At 40.6% G+C, this 20,239-nt stretch overlaps 1 protein-coding gene across 3 annotated transcripts in view; it reads right to left on the bottom strand.

Moving 5' to 3' along the window:
- Window positions 1-13,455, bottom strand: part of CPM (carboxypeptidase M) — a 28,250-nt gene extending 14,795 nt beyond the window's left edge. The window contains exons 1-2 of one of the 3 annotated variants that reach the window (XM_041411281.1): window positions 13,402-13,455; window positions 13,080-13,236 (exon numbers count right to left, since the gene is read on the bottom strand). In XM_041411281.1, coding sequence (XP_041267215.1) covers window positions 13,080-13,236; window positions 13,402-13,419 — 175 coding nt within the window. In that variant the 5' untranslated portion in view covers window positions 13,420-13,455. Of the gene's footprint in view, window positions 1-13,027; window positions 13,059-13,079; window positions 13,237-13,401 lie in introns of those variants that run through there. The other 2 variants (XM_041411284.1, XM_041411283.1) reach the window with 2 other exon arrangements.
- Window positions 13,456-20,239: the final 6,784 nt, after the last annotated feature.

Below are 20,239 nucleotides of genomic sequence, written 5' to 3'. Positions count from 1 at the left end.
TAAGTGTGGGCAACAGCCTCAACTTACTTTCCAGCTCTGCAATGTGTCATTCTCTCTATAGCTGTATCCTGGGGCAATGTGCAATGAATTACCAAGGAAGTTCTTCCAGGATGCTGCTATGATTCTTTGTCCTTATGCCCTCCAAGCCCTGCTCCCCAGCTGTCATTCCCTCTATTGGACAGCAAGTTCAGACATCTCTCCTTGGTGTCAGTGGCCATATGGACTTCTGCACCAAGAGGAACACACCTGCCTACAGCAGCAGCTGCAGCCTTTCTGCCACAGCCCAAACCTAAAGGTGGCTACTGCAAACCTGCAACATGCAGCTCATGACACACACTCAAGCAAAGAGTCCATGTAGAGATAAAGTGCTCTAGATGTTTCCATCATTTAAGATTTTCTACAAATAATAGTGTACTCTGATATCAAATTAAAAAATAATACTTCCAGTGTCTTGCCATCAGCAGTACTTGTTCCTGTTGCTCTCACTGTGAATTGCACTCATGGGAAACACAAGGAAGAGCTAAGTATAGACTAACATTAAGTACTGATGTAAATTGGTCTTTCCTGCATTAGTGTTCAGACTGTTTAGAGTTTGTGCGAGGGCCATCTACACGATAAACACTCCCATGAACTGAGATACCAATTATTTCCTGGCATTTCCAGCTTGTAAGAAGTACTAAACCTTCCATTAACAATTAAAATACATTCCTGGGTCTGCTCAGCCTGCAGTACTGGATAGTGTATCTGTGAGGCATGATGTAAGATTTCTTCCCATACGGCTATAATTAACTGCATGTAAAAAGATTCAGCATATGGATGGTTTCCTTTAATCAGCAAAGCCTAGATAACTCTGGTTTGGTACCTGAAGGGAACAGCTAAACTTCCTCTCATGCTTTGAAAAGCCATTTCTCACTGCCAATGTGCCAAACCAAAACTGACGTCAACTGATTAGTGAACTATATTTCAAGTGATGAAGACAAACGTGTGTTTCTAACTGTGTGTCTCAGGACAAGTAACAAGACTTGAATTGGAGCAGAGCCAGACCACACAGCTTCTAGTAGAATGAGAAGCCTTTTTAACTTTTTAAAAAGTTTTCTTGCATTGCCACTAGTTTGCAACATAGTGTCGTATTTTAAACAGATGTATAAAACCTAGTAATTAAAATGAAGAATAGAAACTGATCTCCAGATCTACTGGGAAAGAAATCAAATCAATTTGTAGATGTTAGAGTCTGGATTGTGCTCCCTGGTTTTGTTCTGAATTTTATTTCTGCTTTTCTTCACTTTGTTCTTTACAGATTCATATATGAAAAACTCATAATTTCAAAGAAAGTTATGGCTAGGAAATGAAGTGAAATGACAGACCCACTGTCAGTACCCGTCAGGCTAGGGTACGGATTCAAGAGTTTGCAGGGAGGACCACTTTGACCAAGAAAAAGCAATAGACTGACTACAGTCCTCCTGGCTTGGCCATGAGTTGCACACCGGCTTCACGGGTAGGAACTGCAGTAATGCTGATCCGTGCTGAGGCAGCCCTACCTAGAAAGGTGCAGGACAGAGAGCATTAACTTTCATTAGAATGCAAGGTCCCAGAGCAATTCACTCATAGAACCAATCTCAGAATCATTGAACAGCCCAGGTTAGAAGGAACCTCAAGAGATCATCTGGTCCAACCCTACATGGGAAAGGAAACCTAGATAAGACTATTCAGCACTTTGTTCAATTGCATATTTAAAACCTCCCGTGAGGAGGAGTCTACCTAATTTCTGGGGAAGTCGCTCCAGTGAATGATTCTCACTGTATAAAATTTTCTTATATTGAGAAAAGGGCACCTCTCATAGTACAACTTGTACCCATTAACCCTTGTTTTTTTCCACACGGCTCCTTGCGAAGAGAGAGGTTTCATCCTCTTTATAACCACTCTTCAAGTGGCTTGAATTCTGTGATAAGATTCCACCCCAAGCATTCTCTTCTCCAGGCAAATGAACCTCCTTGGGGCAATATTGTCTTCCTGCAAAACACTACCACAGCTAATGAAGGACTTTGAGTAATTCCTTTTGGTAAACTACCATCAGCAGCAACCTTGCCCTGAGGTACTCTGATTTGTCATTACCAATTCAAGCTGGAAAATCTAATGCCATTTTGGAACTTTTCTTCTGCAAGGGGACTGCCCAAAAACACACATGGCTTGATTCAGATCCTAAGAGAATTTGCAGTACCAGTACATTATTTGTATAACTAGAAATGGTTAATCAGAATGACTGATGTAGCAGTACTGCAGAAGTAGCCTCACAAACATGAACAAATATGTGATTTTAATCTAGCCAGACAGAGTAAAACACTGCCAAAATAAGCTACATACCTGAAGCTGAAATCAGACAAACATCCATAAGAAACAACTGCACATCAAATTCTTTTGTGAGCATTTATCCTTACTTTCAGGTATACTGAGACAGAATGGATTAGCTAAAGACTTGGCCTGTAGTAGCACTGGCATTAGTAATGAACAAAGTTGATATGCCATGAAGAGCTAGAACACTTTAAAAATCAGAAAGTCTTCAAGGTATTTTTAAAGAATAAAGAGATACAGATCAATCACATACATCAACCAGGCATGTTTGGCAATATTCAGCATGGTGCTTAGGTAAGCAGGAAAAAAGCCAAAAGCACCTAAAGTAACATTAGGCTACAGGTTTATCACACCACGGACAGCCACTGAGTCACTATGTGGGGGCCACTGCTAAACTTAATACTGCTGGCCTCTTCCCACAGATCCCCTATTGCAGACTTAAGGCGCTCTCTCTCGGCAAAGAGTAAATAGAAATATCAATTTCCCACTATTTACTCAGCTCCTGTCTACTCCAAGAGATTATAGCAGTCACTCTAAATTAGAGTCAGAACCATATAAACACAACTGACAGAATAAACAACGACTCTAAAAACACTAGATACTGTTTATTTGTATCCAAAGCACTTGAGAAGGGAAGGCAGTCAAAACAATTCATGGTTCACATGCTTGCTTATCTTCCTAAACGTTTGACTAAATCTTTGGTTGATTGGGATCCATAGCTGCTTTGGACACTTTCACAAGACTTGGATCTTATGAGAACAGCAACCCTTTCTTTCCTATGTACATGTGAGTCATCACTGTACCATTTCCAGTTCTCATAATCAAGTTGAACAGAACTCTTTATACAAAAACCATGAAAAATTGCCAATGCAGAGTACAGTCTCTACAATAGTACCTTACAGGTTATTTGAACAAAAATCAAGAAATAAAAATAAATCTGTAAAAGTCAAAGAAAAACAACCCAGAGGGAATACTGGTTTTAAATTAAGATATACTAACCTTATTCAGTATTGCTCACTAAGAAGATGAGAACAACACAGACACACAGAAATAGTCTTAGCAGGCTTTTTCTACTATTTATACTGACTGGTTTCATATTTACACCCTGAAACTAAATAGATTATTTTTCCCTTTTCACTAACTCTTGTTCATCACCACAGGGTTTTTAAACCTAGTTCTAAAAAGGTGTACTTCATTTTCTAAGAAAGCTGTGAAACTGATATGCATCTAGTAATTTTGCATCTAGAAAAGCTATGTATACATGAAAGTAATAAATATTATCCCTTTACAGCAGTACCATTGAATTATCATGAATAAAGTGATTGCTTGTAACACAAGCTGGCCATAAGGGACAGGGGTCGTTTGTTTTAAAGTGCAATTTATCCAGATTCAATAGTTTTGTTTAGCCTACTCTTTTACCATCAGAGCATGCAGAACTATTTCTGCCACTTGAAGATAACAGAAGGAGCACACTACAGGTTGTGGTTCATATATGGATGAGAAGTTACTGGTGCACTTTGAGGATGCGAGTTCCTGAAGTATCTCACCAAGAGACTTACTACACTTGTCCCATAAAAATCCTTGTCAGATCTCAGACATTATGTTTGCCTCAAGAATAGGAAGCTCAAAACCATACACAACTCAACACTGACAAGCAGACTCCTATGAATCCAGACACTGAGTAGCTCCCCCCATCCCTTTAACTCAATAAAGGGGGAAAAATTGAGACTAGATTAATTTTTTAAAAATAATCCAGTCTCTGCCATGATCATCTGTTTCTGGTTTAGTTAACAAGCTACATCAGTCTGACCAGCGTTTCCAGATTCTCCCCTAAAACAGGTAACAAAATGTCTCTGGAAACACTAGCAACTGGCTTTCAGGAAAGGTAACAAAGACACAAGGCAGCAACTAAGGATCTGGCTGTGTTAATACCTACAAGTAGAGCAATTTGGTCCTTAGTCTCTTGAACAAACGTTATGATGGCCTTTGTTTATTCTTGGGATTTTGAGATCAGCCTAATGCAACTGTGTATCAAAGCAAGTTTTCTACTCTAGGCACACCACGACCAGGAAAAATGCCTCATCAGAACCCTCCTGGTGGCACATTGCATAGCAGGGAAGGCATCTGTGCCTGCCTTATTCCTGTCCTTTTCTCCAGCTCCTCTTTGGAAAGCAGAATAATGGACACAGTAGGACTACATTCCTTACTGAGAACAGAATTTGCTTTTATTTTAGATTTAGGATAAATGTTACTTTTCCAGATGTGCTCAAGCTCTGTTTAAATGCCCCAGGTAATTGCAAAACCATGGATGCAGAACACACTGGCTAGGGACAAACAGGAAATGTAACTCAACTGTCCTAAATCCACGGTGAGCTCAGCATGTTACTTAGCAGCTACAGTAATTTAATTAAGTGACTCTGACTGCCATGATCTGACCTTTCCCACAACAACAAGTAAGTCCCAGATATCAAACTGCAGAATCATCTGCTTAGAAACATCCTCTACCCTCTTTCTCACATTTGAGCCACTGCACAGCTTATAAGAGTGAACAGTTTTACAAGGAGAGTATTCTCTCAGCTGAGAGGAAGAGATCTACAGCAAGTCCTATGCATTATCTTTTTCTATGTCCACTTCTTAAAATTAATCTTTTAATTAAAAAAAATTCCAAAAGCAGAACTTTCAGAAAGTTTAGAAACCACATGCACATTCAGATTTTATTAAAAAAAAAAAAAACCCACCCTGAAAACTATCTAGATCTCTCTTCTACACAAAAACACATGCAGAAGAACTGTCTAATGAACAAATGCTTGTAAGAAGTCTTGCAAACAATTAATTAATGTATTATAACTAGGTTTCCATGTACTTATGTGAACACAATATACCATAGCTACACACAGCAAACCTTTAATTAAATAAGCAAGACTGGTTCCTTCAAGGATCTACAGGCAGAGGTCCTAGGCAGAAAGGCTGGGCAGAAGGGATGCAGGGCACACTGCTGCTCTTCTTTTGTGGGAAGTGAATGGAAAGCTACCAGAAACACTTTTCTACTTAAAAATGTCTCATTGTCTGAAGTGGGGTAGAAGGGATGTGTTACTAAGTTCTTCTCAAGCTAAAAGCAGAATGCAGACAAATTGACTATCTGGGTAAAACTGAGGCACAAGATAAGAGTTTATTTCTTTAAGTAAGTTTGTGATTAGGATTACAATTCATTTATAGGGCTAGAAATGTATGCACAATGCTCCAGAATGCAGAATCCTACAACGAGTGAGGGGGAAAAAAACATTCATTTATGTCCATTGTGCACTATTGTTAGTACCCTGAGCTCTATATTTTAGTTAGCTTTAAAACAAACAAAACCCCCAAACATAAAATCTCTTACATATTTTACTTCCTCAACACCAGGAAAGGATATGCTAACTTCATTGGTGTGAATTACAATATCCAGTAGTTAATTCTGCCTATTTCTAAGCAAACACAGAAAGCTGCAAAGTCTTGCTGATGGGAAACAGGATGACTGCAGCCCTAAGACTTTTATTGCTCTGAAAAAAAGTTGACAAATATATGCTGCAACCAGACAACTACAAAGCAAAAGACAGAGAGGAAGCAGGAGAACAGAGACTTTCCTCACAAGGCTGATTCTAAATAAATGCTACTCACATGAACAGTGTACTACTTCTAAACAGATCAGATCTTTCAAATTTGAAGTTACAACATTAAAACTTCAGTACTAAATAACAGTTTATGTATGAGAAATGTTTGATCTATGTTGCTAGGATAGGTTCCCCTCACATTTTATTTATTTATTTAGGCTGGGACAGAAATCTCTGATGCAGCATGTTCCACAGGAAAAAACCAAATGAACAAACTTTCCTCCAAAATTTTCTGAAAGAAGTGTATTTAAGTAGGAGAGATCATAGAAGGCAGGACAAAAATGATTGACCAATTCACAGCAAGTGTAAAGAAGAGAACTTAAGCAAATAATTTTACTTTTACTGCAAGAGAATAGGAATGCAGAGTCAGTGACTACATCTCCAAGAGTAATGTCTAAGCTTATCAATCTTTTAATCTGACACTGACCAAACAACTTGCTTTTTATAAATGATCCATGTAACAAGCATAGTTGTACTGACAAGAAAGAAAAGTTAAGTGTTATCATCAGATAAAATCTTAGTACTTGGCTATTGATTGCACACAAACTACTTGTGTTGCATCACAGGAGTCAAACTGCTAGAGGATGCAGTCAGATAATATATGAATCTATATTTCAGCATTTAAAGAATTTATAGCTTCAGTTAGGAAAAATAAAAATCAAAGCTAATATAGTAATGGTGACTGCTATTTAAACATATGATTTCAGAGCAAAGCTCAGTTGGGAGCTGAAGACTTAAGAATGCAAGTTAATACTTCTTGTTTTTAAAGTCATGATTTAGCTTTCACTGGATAAACCATGAAGGAGCCAGTACTCCTTCTCTGTTTTATTTCCCCTTCCCATCACAGTCACTGACATACTGTGCTGCAAATAGAGTTTACAAGGCTATTAATATCCAGCCCATCTGTGAACCCAAACACCTTTTCAATAACAAAATGAACATGTAAACCTACTTAGAATCTTGTTAACCTACATTTATATACCACACATACTGTCAAAGACATGAACAAAGATGGTTATGAGGAAAAACACGGAAGAGAACAAGTGACCCATAGCAGGCAAAAAACCTCAGAAGTGAGCAAGCATGGATAAGAATTTAGCTATCACAGTAAGTTTTAAAATGCCCATTTTTACATGGGTCTCTGGACTGGAGCCAAGCAACTTGAGTATGATTTGCATCATGGGGCCCTCAGAGTGGAAAATATCTCATTCACTCATGTTTCTAAAAACGAACTTTGAAAAAACTCAATGTTTTTATCATTTTTACACACCATGCTTGCATGACGAGCCTGTAAGGAAATTTGTGGGGTGGGGATAAGGAGGAGGGAAGGGAAGAAGAAACATTATCAAGGATTGGAGACAGGAGGAAAGTCATCTGCAGCAGTCAAATGGAACAAACCTAAGGTAACAATCTTCTACACAAATATACCTCACATAATGTAACCAGAGGAAAAAAAACCCTGCAGTATAGCCTTTAAAGACAACACACTTGCTATGGATTTTCATCTAGGTAATTTGTTTATTTTTAAGACAAAAAGAATTCTCTCTGTTACCTTTCATTTTTCTTCCTACTTTTAAAAACACTGGAACTAGCATTTAAAAATGGGTAACACCAAGAAATTCACCTCAAAGTACAGTGGGCTGTAGAAAACCTTCTTACTCTATTTTTGTGCACCGCCAGAACCCCTGATCCAACCCAATAATAATTCCAGTACAATACAAACGCTTTATGGGTAACGTATTTCAGCTTTGTTTTCTCCAGCAGTAAAACTTGTTTTCTAGTACTTTAAACAAAGCAAAAATATCTAGAATATAAAAGTCTGTAATGTAAATTCAATAAAATTTACTACGCATTTTACTATTGATGGTAGTAACTCAGACTTCTTCCACACTGTGCCACAATAAACAACTTAAAATGAGTTCCCAGCTACATACACAGATTATTTATGTGTAAATGAGACAAGTACAATACCTGACCTTTTATTATTAATATTTTCACTGAAGTGCAGTGAACCTTAAATCAGTACTCCCCTGTTCACCACAAATGCCTAAAGGTATCAGCCACCCATAAATGCCTAAGGGTATCATATCAATCACACTATCTGAAGAGTCAGGAGATCCCAGCTGACCTCTGGCACACCTTGGGCACACATTCCACTGATGCTGGTGAGGAATGATGGACAGGTTAAGTGCTTAGGTTTTCTAGTGGCTGTATTATCAGGCACATGTTGCATACAGCACTACCTGAGTCCCAACCCCTTTGGCTGAATCACAGCTGCTTATCAGATGGAAACCTGGGCATGCTTATTCCCTCCTGTTTTCCAAGGAGAAAAACACACAAATGCAGGCAGGAAGGAGACAAAGTGCTCCAACAGGCACCTTGTCGCTGAAAACCTGGCCTGCTGGAAGCCCCGCTGAGCACACCTTCCTGTGGTCCACAGCACAATCCATGCAGACAGCCATGGGCAAGTCCTGCACAAACCATAAAACCCACAAAAACCATACACACACCCCCTGCACATCTCAGCCTCTCTTGTTTACAGAACAGGGGTAGCAAAACGCTAATAAGCAATACTCACTACTTAAAAACAAAATCAAAACATTTGCCCCAAAGTTAGCAAAGTGTTTAAGATTAATGGACAGAATGTGTCCACCCAAGGGCAACAGAGAGAGCAACTGGATGTTGGTGTTCACTAAGCATCAGAATTGGATGACTAAGCCACACAGTTCTCAACTAAAGAAGCTTTCAGGACAGCTCTTTTGCAAGGTACTTCCAGTGCAACCAGAACAAAATCTGGTCTGATTGTTTTAGTTTTTGTCTCTCCAGATAAAATCTGCCAAAGGGATATTAATATATAAAGCCAACTTTGAAACTTCACTAGATAAAGACAGGGGTACTTTAACCATACACAACCTTTCCCTCAGTGAGCAGAATCTGGCCTGAGGATGTTTACAACTGTCCCAAAGTTGACTGGAATTCTAAAAATGCAGACTGGCCTCCAGAAAACCTAGATGTAAACCAAGCTGTAATTAGCATGCTATCACTTGATCTCAATCCAGAGTGTATCTGAAAAGACCTTTTTAGAGTGTGGATCTACTACAAAAGTTACCCCACTCTTCCAATACCTGGCTGGTTTTGTCCTCCTAAGGAGCTCATCAGTTCTGATAGAATCGTTAAGTCGGCTTCCCACCACCCTCATTTTCCTTTCAAAGAATAGCAACAGCACCATATCCTGAACAATGGGAAGCCACAGATCAGACACATACCTTGACTATTTTCCTTTTGGTAATGCACTCTAAGATTTGCTTGCTGAAGAGTCAGTCTGTTTCTCACTGGGGTGGCATTAGGCAGGATGGGTTCATATGATTACACCAGGTCCCATTCTCCCATCCCAGACTGATGCAGCTCTGCAGATTCCTCTATTATTATAGAGTGCACACACTGTTCTGAGGCTGGATATTGGATATATCAGAAAACTGAACTCCTGACAAAAAGCTTTTATAACTTTATTCAACAACACACCTGAAACAATATCAAAAAATTAAGGTATTTTCTGGGTCATCACACATCTCTGCCTACCTGCTGCTAAGACTGTATCAGTTTCTCACAGACCAAATTACCTACAAATCTTGAGGGATGTGAGGATACCTACTAAATTAGATCGAAAGCTAACACTCAGTTTTGTCAGCCAATGAGCTACATCTTTTTAGCTCCTTTCTCCCCTCATTTAAGGATAATAGCTTAGCAGATGAGATATATAATTAAATATCATAGCTTCCAAATCAGATCTGGAGACTGAACAAGCCTTTGCCAGTCTAGAACACATTGTTTTCAGTAATTTGGCAGAGGCGCTCCTAGTAATCTAGCAGGGGAGAATTTCTGTATGGTGATGTAAACCACCACAAAACAAATTGGGAGTCTTTCCATTTGTTCTCCATTGAGGATCTTGGTACAGATTCTGTTGTGCACACTGCTATTACAGTCTACATGCATCAAATAAACACACTATGTAAATCTCACCTCAAATTTATCCATAACAAATCACACTTGACTGTTTGGGTTTTATGCAGAAATGTCTGACTTAGTGAGAGGGAGCAAAGCACCCTATTTCTTTAGTCTTGACCTTAGCAAGGCTTGCAATACAATCACAGATTCAGGAATTGCGTGGGACCTTTGGAGGTCATCTGGTCCAACTCCTCTCCTTAAGCTGGGCCACCTACAGCCAGCTGCCCATGACTGTGTTCAGACAGCTGTTGAATATCTCCAAGGATGCTCCCTGAGCAGCCTGTTCCAGTGTCTAGTCACCCTTAGGGTGTCTTTGTAATCAAGCTGGGAACATATGGATCAGAGGAACAGACTACAGTAAGGTCAGAAGCTGACTGGACTGAACAACTGGTGGTTCAAGGGACAGCAAATTATTAGCAGCGTTCCTCAAGGGTCAGTACTGGGGCTGATGCTGTTTAATATCTTCATCAGGGCCAGGGCTGCCATTCAGAGGGCCCCTAGTAAGCTGAAGGAATTTCTTGACAGCAAACTCATGGAATTTGACCAAAATAAATGCAAAATCCTGCACGTGGAACAAAAGAACCCCATGTATGGATTATTAACTCAAGAAACTAATCCCATGCAGGTACAGACTGCAGACTGGCTGGGTTACAGCTGTGCAGCCAAAGGGCTGCAAGGTGGCTCTAGAGACTCTGTAGAACCTCCACCCTTGCAGATATTCAAAGTAGAGTGGAGAGGGCCCTAAGCATCATAATTAACTTTCAAGTGAGCCTGGCTTTGAACAAGAGCTCAGACTAGATAGCCTCCAGACCTAAACTACTTTATGATCTGCCTGAAGCAGGTCAGATTTCTGACATGAAGAGTGAGTGTTTAGATACTTCTCTTAAAGAACTACATATGATCATTTTCTGAAGTGGTAATACACAGGTCCCTATCACCCTCTAAAACTTCTAAGAGCTGGATTTTCATATCCTTGCAGAGCTCTGAATCTACATACACCAACCAAAAGTAAAGCCTTTACTTCACATTCTTCATAATCCAAGTCTAGATGGCAGTAAAAATACTAGATCATGAGATAAAATTGGAGTAAAACATAGATTAACAAATAACATGGGAACAATAGCCATTCATGATAATAGTAAAGTAATGTCTGATAATAGTAAAGTAATGTCTGTCAACTTGATAGGTGTTACTTTGATTCATGGAATACTGTATTCATCATAAAGAATTTTCATATCAGGATTATCAACTTACTACATCACATTGGCCTCAGTTTTATAGTACTTAAATTAATTTCTGTTTCTCATCACCAAGAAGAAAATTTTGCTACCATGGTTTAGCTAATTGTCAGGAGGACAACACTAGTAAACCCCTACAGGCGTGTGCATACAGTCTTGCTTGCAGCAGCTTAACTGAGAATAGAGGAACAGAACTTCAACCCATGGACCAAAATTGAAACTTCATTTTCACCAGAATTCTATAAGCACTGTTGTCATAAAACTTTCTTTTAGTATGAGGGAAAAAACCTCCCAAATTAGACCCTAATTCAGTATCATCCCCTGCCATATTCCAGGTGACTCTGAAGGCTCATTTCTCAACAAATGTAGAAATCTCTTAACACTTAGAAAAAACTGAAAGAATAGAGGAGCACTACACATTTCTCACTGCCATTCTGCTTTACATGGCACTGAGAATAATAACGAGGAGAGCCCACAGTTTCTTCTCACAGTTTGGCAAAGCAGAAAGCAATATATCAAAATCTGAATGATGTTTCAGTGCATTGCTCAATCACAACCAAGAGATGATGATTTTCCAGTTTCCATGCTGATGGAACTCAGACAAGTTGAACACCTCATGTTATCAGCTTTCAGGTATCTAGATATGTAAAAGCCAAAGTTCCAATCTCTCAGGCTGGATGAAAGGTTTTTGCCTACCCGCACAAAGATAAGCTAGCTGAGTTTCTGGCAGAAAAGTCATAATCTGTTCCTATCATCAGAATGTTAGCTAAGTTCTCTAAAGGTATGAAAATAAGGATGTGGATAATTGCTAGTTTGCACTGGAGGGAACTGTACTTACAGGAACTAACCTCTTGCATGGATGAATAACATAATCCAATCTAATTCTGCCTTTGATGAAACCAAAACCAACACAGTTGAAATAACTTTGATTCCTTGTCTACTTTGAGATACATGGTAAAACGAGTGAGAAGACATGAAAATGTGTTCATGATCATCTATCAAGAAGAATACAGATTTTTATTTTTTTAATCACAAGTGTGGATTTGGTAATAGATGCTACAAATGTCTCCTTCCAGTGGTACAAAATGGGATTAGAGGAACAGATGATGTTTCTAAATAATGATTTTTCTATCTAGTTTTATAGCTCTTCTCAGAGTTATTTAGTTTATTGAACTGAAATCTAATAAAGCAGTTTGGGGTTTAGGTTTTCTTTGTTTGTTTGTTTTCTTAGAATTAAACAGATGTACATTAAAGTCCATATGCAAATAAACACTAATCTTTTAAATCTCTTTTGAAAAATTAGCCACTCTCCCCAAATTTATGGCAAGAAAGTACCAATCATAGGCAAATAAATTAAAATATCAATATAATGTCAGAAAGGTGATTACCGATTTCAGTACATTTTCCAGTAACACTTGAAACTGAAATCCTATTCTTCATCTACAGCACAGGACCTTGTATCAGAAGGTATTTTTAACACAACCACAAGTTAGGAAACATACTACTTTAATTATAGTCCCACCCAGAACGGGCACTTGGCAAAAGGGTCCCACATATTCTACGCTCCATAGAGACAGCCCTGTTTCTGAAATTGCCACTCAGGACGTTTCCAATTCTCAGAAACAAGAGTTGGAAGAACTTTTACCCTGATGACATGTATGATGCTTTCAGCCAGAGTGTGTTATTGACGCTTAAGCAAGAGGAAGACGAAACTTCACAGAGGTTTGTTAGAGCAGCCCCGCCGCCAGCAAGCGCCCGCGAAACGCCACCTTTACCCACACGTACCCCGATTTCATTAGAACAAAAAGCCTTCCCCGCCTCGTCCCTCCGCGCTCACCTTCCACCGAGCGCCCGATGCTGTGCAGGTGGGTGAGGGAGGGGTACGCGGCGTGCACCCCCCGCAGGTACCGCTCCAGCTCCTCGCTGTGGTGGTACTTAAAGTCCAGCGCGGCCGCCGCAGAAGCCAGGCAGAGGACGAGGATGCCCACCGCGTCCTAGGAACAAACACATGAAGCTCCCTCCGCGGGCTTGTCGCCGTGCGGCGGCTGCGCCGGGGCAGCGGCCAGCCCGCGGAGAGCCCTCCCTCCCTCCTTCTCTCCTTGTGTCCCTCTCCCCCCGTCTCTCCCCTGCCGCGCCGGAGCAGGCGCTGCCCGCCGTACCGCGGCCGCCGCCCTCATGCTGCTGCCGCCGCTGCCCCGCCACTGCCGGCCCGCGCCGCGCCGGGGCCGCCATCCCCCGCGGGCCGCGCCCGGCCCTGAGTGACGCGGCCTCCATCCACTCAGCTGGCCCGGCCCGCCCAGGACACGGACAGACACCCCGCCCCTTGTCCCCTCCCTCCTTCCCGCCCCGCCGGAGGTCCCCACCTACGCGGGCACGGCTCCGTGAGGCGCTGCCCGCTTCTCGTCGGTCCCTGCTGGGTTTTCCTCGGTTTTCTTACCGGAGGGGGTGAGCGGTGTCTGTAGGGATTAAAAAATCCCCAAACAACGAACCGGGGAGGGGTGCGAACGCTCACGTTTTGACTTTTGGTGTTGTTTTGATTCACAAGAGGGGTTTTTCAATTAAAGCCAAGCTCCTCCTCGGCACCTGTGCGGTCGTGCCGTGTGATCAGGAGGGCAGCACCCGGGGGCCCAGAGACAAAGCCTGCTGCGTGAGCCGTGAGAGAATTTATCTGCAAATCCAACTAAATTTCTACCTAGTGCTATTTTTGCTTTGGCTTTTTTGTTTAGAGATGAGTTTTTAATTGGCTTGTATTTGCTTACTAAAAGGACTGGATTCTATCTACAGAATTAAGTGCTTTTCTTGGTTCTGCACTAACCACATTGCCTTGGGGATATCTTGGTCTTGGGATTCACCACAAAGGCTTTTTCATCACCTTTTGTTGTCTTGAAGATTGAAACGAACTAAGAGAAAAAGTTAAGCTGGCTTCCAGCAACAAAAATTAGGATAGTGTCTGCATTTATTTTAAAATATGAATGTGGATATAGCTGAGCATTAGAATGCAGCTACTTGTCAATTCTGTATAATTTTACTGAGAAAAAAGTTATAACCACCAGTGGGATTTCATCTGCTTTCTTCTGAAATTTACTATACTGGTTAATATCAGAAAAGGACGTTAAAGGAAATGAACCTATGAGCCAATCTCAAATAACAAGTCCTGTATTCCAAATAGAAGACATTATATTTAACAAGAGTTCTTGTCAAACAAAAAGTTACTGTTAAATTTAAAAGTACTTTTTTTCTTTTACCATGAAATTTTAAGATAAAAAGTTTGAAACGATATTTTAATGCAACTGTCTGTAGTATCCCAATGTATCAGAGGCACATAGACCTAAAAATGCAAGATGTCCACATCCAGACCCCTCTTAGTTCATGGGAAGGACTTCTGAATCATATATAACATACAACAAGGGATGTATGCAAATTATGAGGCTACTTGATTAAAAGAGATGTGTAATATTATATTTCTGTTGTATTGGTTTCTTTCCAGTATGGTATTCTGAGGGAGGAGACAGACCCAGAGCCTTTCTCCCATACACTGGCTCCACCTCAGTTTAACTCTTATAACTTGACAAGAACTTCTCTCTCTTATTCACAAAACAAAATTCTTGCTAGACTTAAACATGGATGTCTTTTACATTCTGGAAAAAAAAAAAAAAAAAGTTAATAGTTGATTTTGGTTATAGTTACCTACTATGTGAAATGGGAGAGAAACTGGGATTACACTGCAAACATGTCTCCAGAGAAGCAGGAGCAAGAAGTCGAGTATGTGAGCTTCATATTTGAATTTATTTGGCTACAATATACATATTTATAGGCTCCTTGAATGATGGTCTGGACACACCACTTGAGTCAGCAGGGAAGAAAAACTCTCAGGTGGTAATCCCACATAAACGTACCTGGAAACCTTCCCAAGATAATCACATGAAATAAGAGAACTCTGACTTCAAGACAGAGTAGGGTGTTGGCAACACAGTAAAAATCACAAGGGGTGTAAGAACTTAACCTCACTGAAATAACTGAAGTCACCTTTGATGCTGGGTAATCACGCAGAGTTATCTCATTTGGAAATGACACCACCCTCCAATGTAGCCAGCACAGTCATGGTTAAATGAGAGCATTACTGCATATAGGAGTGTTCAAAATGATAGATTGTTTCTGTGCCAGGTACTTGCAAGTTAAGACAAGCCAGCCTCTTTGGCAATATTTGAGTTACATGTGACAGAATCAAAAAACTTTTTTTTTTTTTTTTTTCCCCAGCCTGCACAAAATTCAAAGATAAACTTGAATCACTTTTCACAATGTCACTTTAAGCCAGCCTGGGCTAGCAATATTCTAAATACAGTTGTGGGTAGAAGTCAAAGATGAAATCCTGCATGAAACTAAACCAGCAGTGAATCTCCCGTTAGCATCAGTAGCTCAACATCGGGGACTACGTGTCCGAAAATGACCGCAGCTGTTCTCGGAGCGGGCAGTGACCCTTGTGAGGAAGCGACACACACAGAGAAGCCAGCTCCTCATGCTGTAAGAATCATTATTCTCCTCTCAGCGTCATTCCGGACCGTCCATTCAGAAGCACTCAACAGGTAATGATTTAGGTTAGCCCCTGAGCATGGGATTTGCGGAGAAAAACCCGCAAGTCTCCGTGCGAGCTCGGCACCCGCGGTGCCGCCGGGAGCTGGCGGGGCTCTCGGGCGCGGCGCTGGGAGCAGCTGCGCGGCCCTCTAGTGACGGGCACCGAAATTCCGCCGCAAGCGACAGGTACCGGCAGCTCTTTCCCGAAGAGCTCGGCAGCGCCCCGGACTGGCGCTTCGCAGGCGCAGGTGAGGTAGGAGACGGCAGCAAAAGGATCTTCTGGAAGATTTTGCGGCTTTGGAGAGCCGTTCACAGAGGAGGCCTTGGAATTTGAAATCTTAATCAGTGTTTTGTCATCTTTCATGCAAGATTCCTGCACTCTGCAAAGATCAGTAAGAAAAAATAGGTGCCTCCCATCGTAACTGAAGTGTCAAAATAGTTTTAGCTAGAAATTCAAAAAGATGTCACTAACAAAGATTAAGTTTTTAAGAATCACTACTGCTATTGAAACTCTCATCTGAAATCATATCCTGGAAATACAGACTACAGCTACATGTTCTTTACATTGATGTAACATGAAGGACCTGACAATCAGATTTCTCTGGGGGAAAATCTCAAGATAAAGGCTTTCTCAAGTGAGATGGACCAGACAAGTGAGTTCAATACAAGTGATGACACAGACACATGGACTTGATAAGAGAGCACAGTCCTGGATTAGCATAAACCCAGATACAAATCACCTGAATAAACATCAATGAAGCCATTCTGGTGTATAATATCTGCACTGGTGAATTAACAGGCTGATATTAGTATGACGAAAGATAGATTCCCTGTAAGAAAGAGCACTAAAGTATCAGGGATCTCTCAAACATTCACCAACTGATTAGTTGTCTCTACCACGCTGACAGTTCTCAGCATATTTGGTTCATAAATCTCCTCCCCTCCATCCCAGCATAAGAATTACCCCTGGAGAAGAAAGGGATGCCCTGCTGTGTCTCGTAATCTGCAATTAGAAAATGATCCCAAGGGGAACTATTAGCAGCTGGTACTGTTTAGAGCTGTCCAGACAAGCACTGATTCAGCTGGAGGATCTGGAACCACAACCAGCTGCCTGACAGTCCTCTCACTCATCCCATCTTGCAAACAGCACGATCTGCATACTGCAGAGATTTTCAGCTACTGTATGAAACGTGCTGTCATGTGCTATGGTAGAACAGGTCTTTTCTGCTCCATATGGGCTTGAAAAATGGAAACATGGTCTCATTCAAGTCAAAGGTCTTGAGTGTTGTGTCTTGGGAATTGTAATGCAATTGTAGCTTTATCTTCCTCCTCTTAAATCGGCTTATACTTTTCCTTTCAACAGTCCACACAGAATTGGATGTAATTTGAAAATAAATTATCCTTGGAATGGCAGAACCTAATTTTGCACCTGAGATATTACGTGTCCCTGGGTAGGCAACAGCATGGTACCAAGAACAGGGAAAGCCAGTAAGGTTGAGTGGCACAGATGCACCTCAGGGAAGTAAAGAAAAAGAAGGAAGGTGAGGAATGCCCATAGGGATGAGAGTGGCCTGGGAGGTGGAAGTGTTACAGATACTGTGGTTGAGAAAAAGCAATTGAGAAGATTTGGCAGGTGAGTTCATATGGAAAAAGGACTGAGAGTAGTCTTTCTGCTCACTAACATCTTGCTTATCTGACCTCAAGGTTACAAAATTTGAAGGATTTAAGATGTTGACATAGCATCTTGTCAGGTCTGCTAATTTGTTTATGAAATGCATTGCAGTTAATACCATGGAATTTACAGAGATTTTTCATAGCTGATTTCTTGTTGATATTAAGCAATATTTTTGAGCAATCTGAAAATTATCCCAAGAACTGGACTCATTTGAGCTATTTGGAAAATTTGTCAAGCTTTGAAATAGCATTTTGCCATTTTTGCTAATTACCCTCAAATCAAAATATGTTTTAATTGCTACTGTCAAGAACAATGCAACACTCTTACTCATCATGATGGCAAGTCTGTCTCCAAAAATCAAAATTCCTCCAGGCCATTTAGCATATCTGTTTCAAGTAAACAATGGTGCCATTTCTTGAACAGGAAATTAAGATAATTTTTAGAAAATTTCGTTGTGTAATAAAACAATCCTTTATTTCTCTGCACTGATTTATGCATAATGGGCCTCTACACAGACAACCGAGTAAACAGTGTGCACTGAAATCTCCCATCAGTGAAAAGTACACCTTATGATGTTTTGCACTAACCTTTTTCTTTTGGGAAAGAAATGAAAAGAGAGCTTTCCAGATATACTATAGCTATAGATTTGCTGTTTGGCAGTTTAAAAATGAGTGTTTAGTGGTGCAATAAACAAGATGCCACCTGTTTGAACCACAGTGATAGCAGATGGCAAGGCTTCTTGGGTTAATCTGCACTGGCTGTGCACTGGTTAGACTGTCATTTATTAAGCCATATGGCTCTGTGTAGGCTCCATTTCTCTGAAGATAGGGTATGTTTTTGTAACCAGCTTAAAGTAACCTAAAACAGAGCTGTGTCTGAGAGAGGCCGCCCTGCTGCCTCCCTTTTGCCAGCGTGAGCACTGGAGCAGCTGTGTGATCAGTAGGACTGGGGAACTGCTGCCTCTGGAAGCTTACCCAGACACACACATACACCACTGAAAGAATCCCTGTTTTCACCTGGCTCGGCTACCCCATCCGTACAGGCATTGGCCTTTGCTGGGGGAACAGAAGAGCCAGAGGGCTCCTGGAGAGGGGGAGTTCACTGAGAGTGACCTGCTGGCTAAGGGGAGGTACATATGGGATGCTACAGGTGAAAGAAGGTCTCTTTGGAAGAATAAGCTGAGCTTATACGAGAGAGACTGTTGTGCTCTGCCTCTCTTCTGGCAATGGCTTGTTCCCTAGAGACACATGAAGTGCTGTTGCTCTCCTCGCCCACTAATGACATGGGAACATTAATGCTGAATGTAACTAAAGATTAATTAGCGCTTGTCAAACAGTCTTGTAATGCCAATTAAACTGAAATTTGAGAAGGAGAACCCTCTAACAGATATGGAAACCTCTGCTACCCTTTGTCTGCTACCATTGCCTGTTTGGTACAGAAAATGATGACAATATATGAATAGTTCCTCCAGCCACATGAGCCTTCCAAGACAACTGTCATGACATAAACCTTATTAATGTTATCTTAATGCAGACAGTATTTACAGACACAACAGCCTGCATAAAAGAGCATTGGAAATGATAACTTTTATTTACAAATGCTTGTAAGTGAAAGAAAAGCTGCTCCCATGGTGGCTATGGAAGGTAGCTAAAGAGCAGCCCTTACCAAGACACAACCTGTACAGCAAGGATCTTTCAATACTCAGTATTAGAAGGTAGTTTATTTGAGGTCATGAATATCTTAATCAGAAAATCCAAAATCAGGATGAAGAAAGTTGTTTTGCTGACAGCAGAGAATTTTTTCCCTGCTAGTTCATCTTTTACAGAATTATTAGAAAACTATAAAAGTAGGCAAGAGTTGATATGAAGCAAGAAAGACCAAGTAAGCCTTAAGTTTGTCTTGGTTCACTGAATTTGTATATAATTAAACTTTCAGTGTTATTTATTTGCAAATATTTTTAAGTGCTTTCTTGGTTTAGAATGCTTTGTACTTAAACTAGATCATGAGAAAAAAAAAATTTTTACAACAACTCTTCCCTAAAAGTAACCCCTCAGCAACCTTTCCTGCCAAATCCACAGACAGAGAAGATATATAGGATAAGGTACTTTAGCATTCTTGGCACATCTTTGGTGTGGATGTTTCAAACCAACATACATTACAGCAGACTTGAGCAGAGTCATCAGCCACCAAACCAACATCTGAGCAAGGCCAGGCTGGAACAATTTCCTGTACCAGATACAGAAGGAGACAAATCTTCAGTGGGGTTCAATATCTCTATTTTTATTTTGCTAGTATATGGCTGTCTAAATATAATATAGAATTCTCCACTGGGAATGAGGTTTTCCAGTTTTTGAGAAAAAGTAACCTCATCTCATTTGCATTAGTAATCCTTGTCAGCAGTCTCACACACAGGAAGCCTGAAAATACACAAGAAAAACATCAATTCCCCAGGGACCCTGAAGGAGATCTCTAAATTAAGATAACTTGAAAGATATCCTCATTTCAAGGCATGTATTCAAATCCCCATAACAGACAGCAAGGCTGAATATTGCATGAGCTGAATAGATTGACAAATCCTTTTTGGTAGTTGATTGTTTTTCATATAATTTTAATTATTGTTCATCCTACAGGGTTTTTAAGGGATATCTATGGAGCCTTGATCTGCTCTTTTCATTATACTGAGAGCAGCTTTTTTGAGCCTCTCCTTTGGATGACTGCTCCCATGCAAGCCTAACTTCATGGGAGTCTGT

Source organism: Onychostruthus taczanowskii, unplaced genomic scaffold, assembly GCF_017590055.1.
Source record: "Onychostruthus taczanowskii isolate IOZ18803 unplaced genomic scaffold, ASM1759005v1 scaffold35, whole genome shotgun sequence".
Taxonomy (NCBI): Eukaryota; Metazoa; Chordata; class Aves; order Passeriformes; family Passeridae; genus Onychostruthus; species Onychostruthus taczanowskii.
Note: the sequence above shows the minus strand (reverse complement) of the source record. Positions and strands in the feature narration are given on the sequence as shown.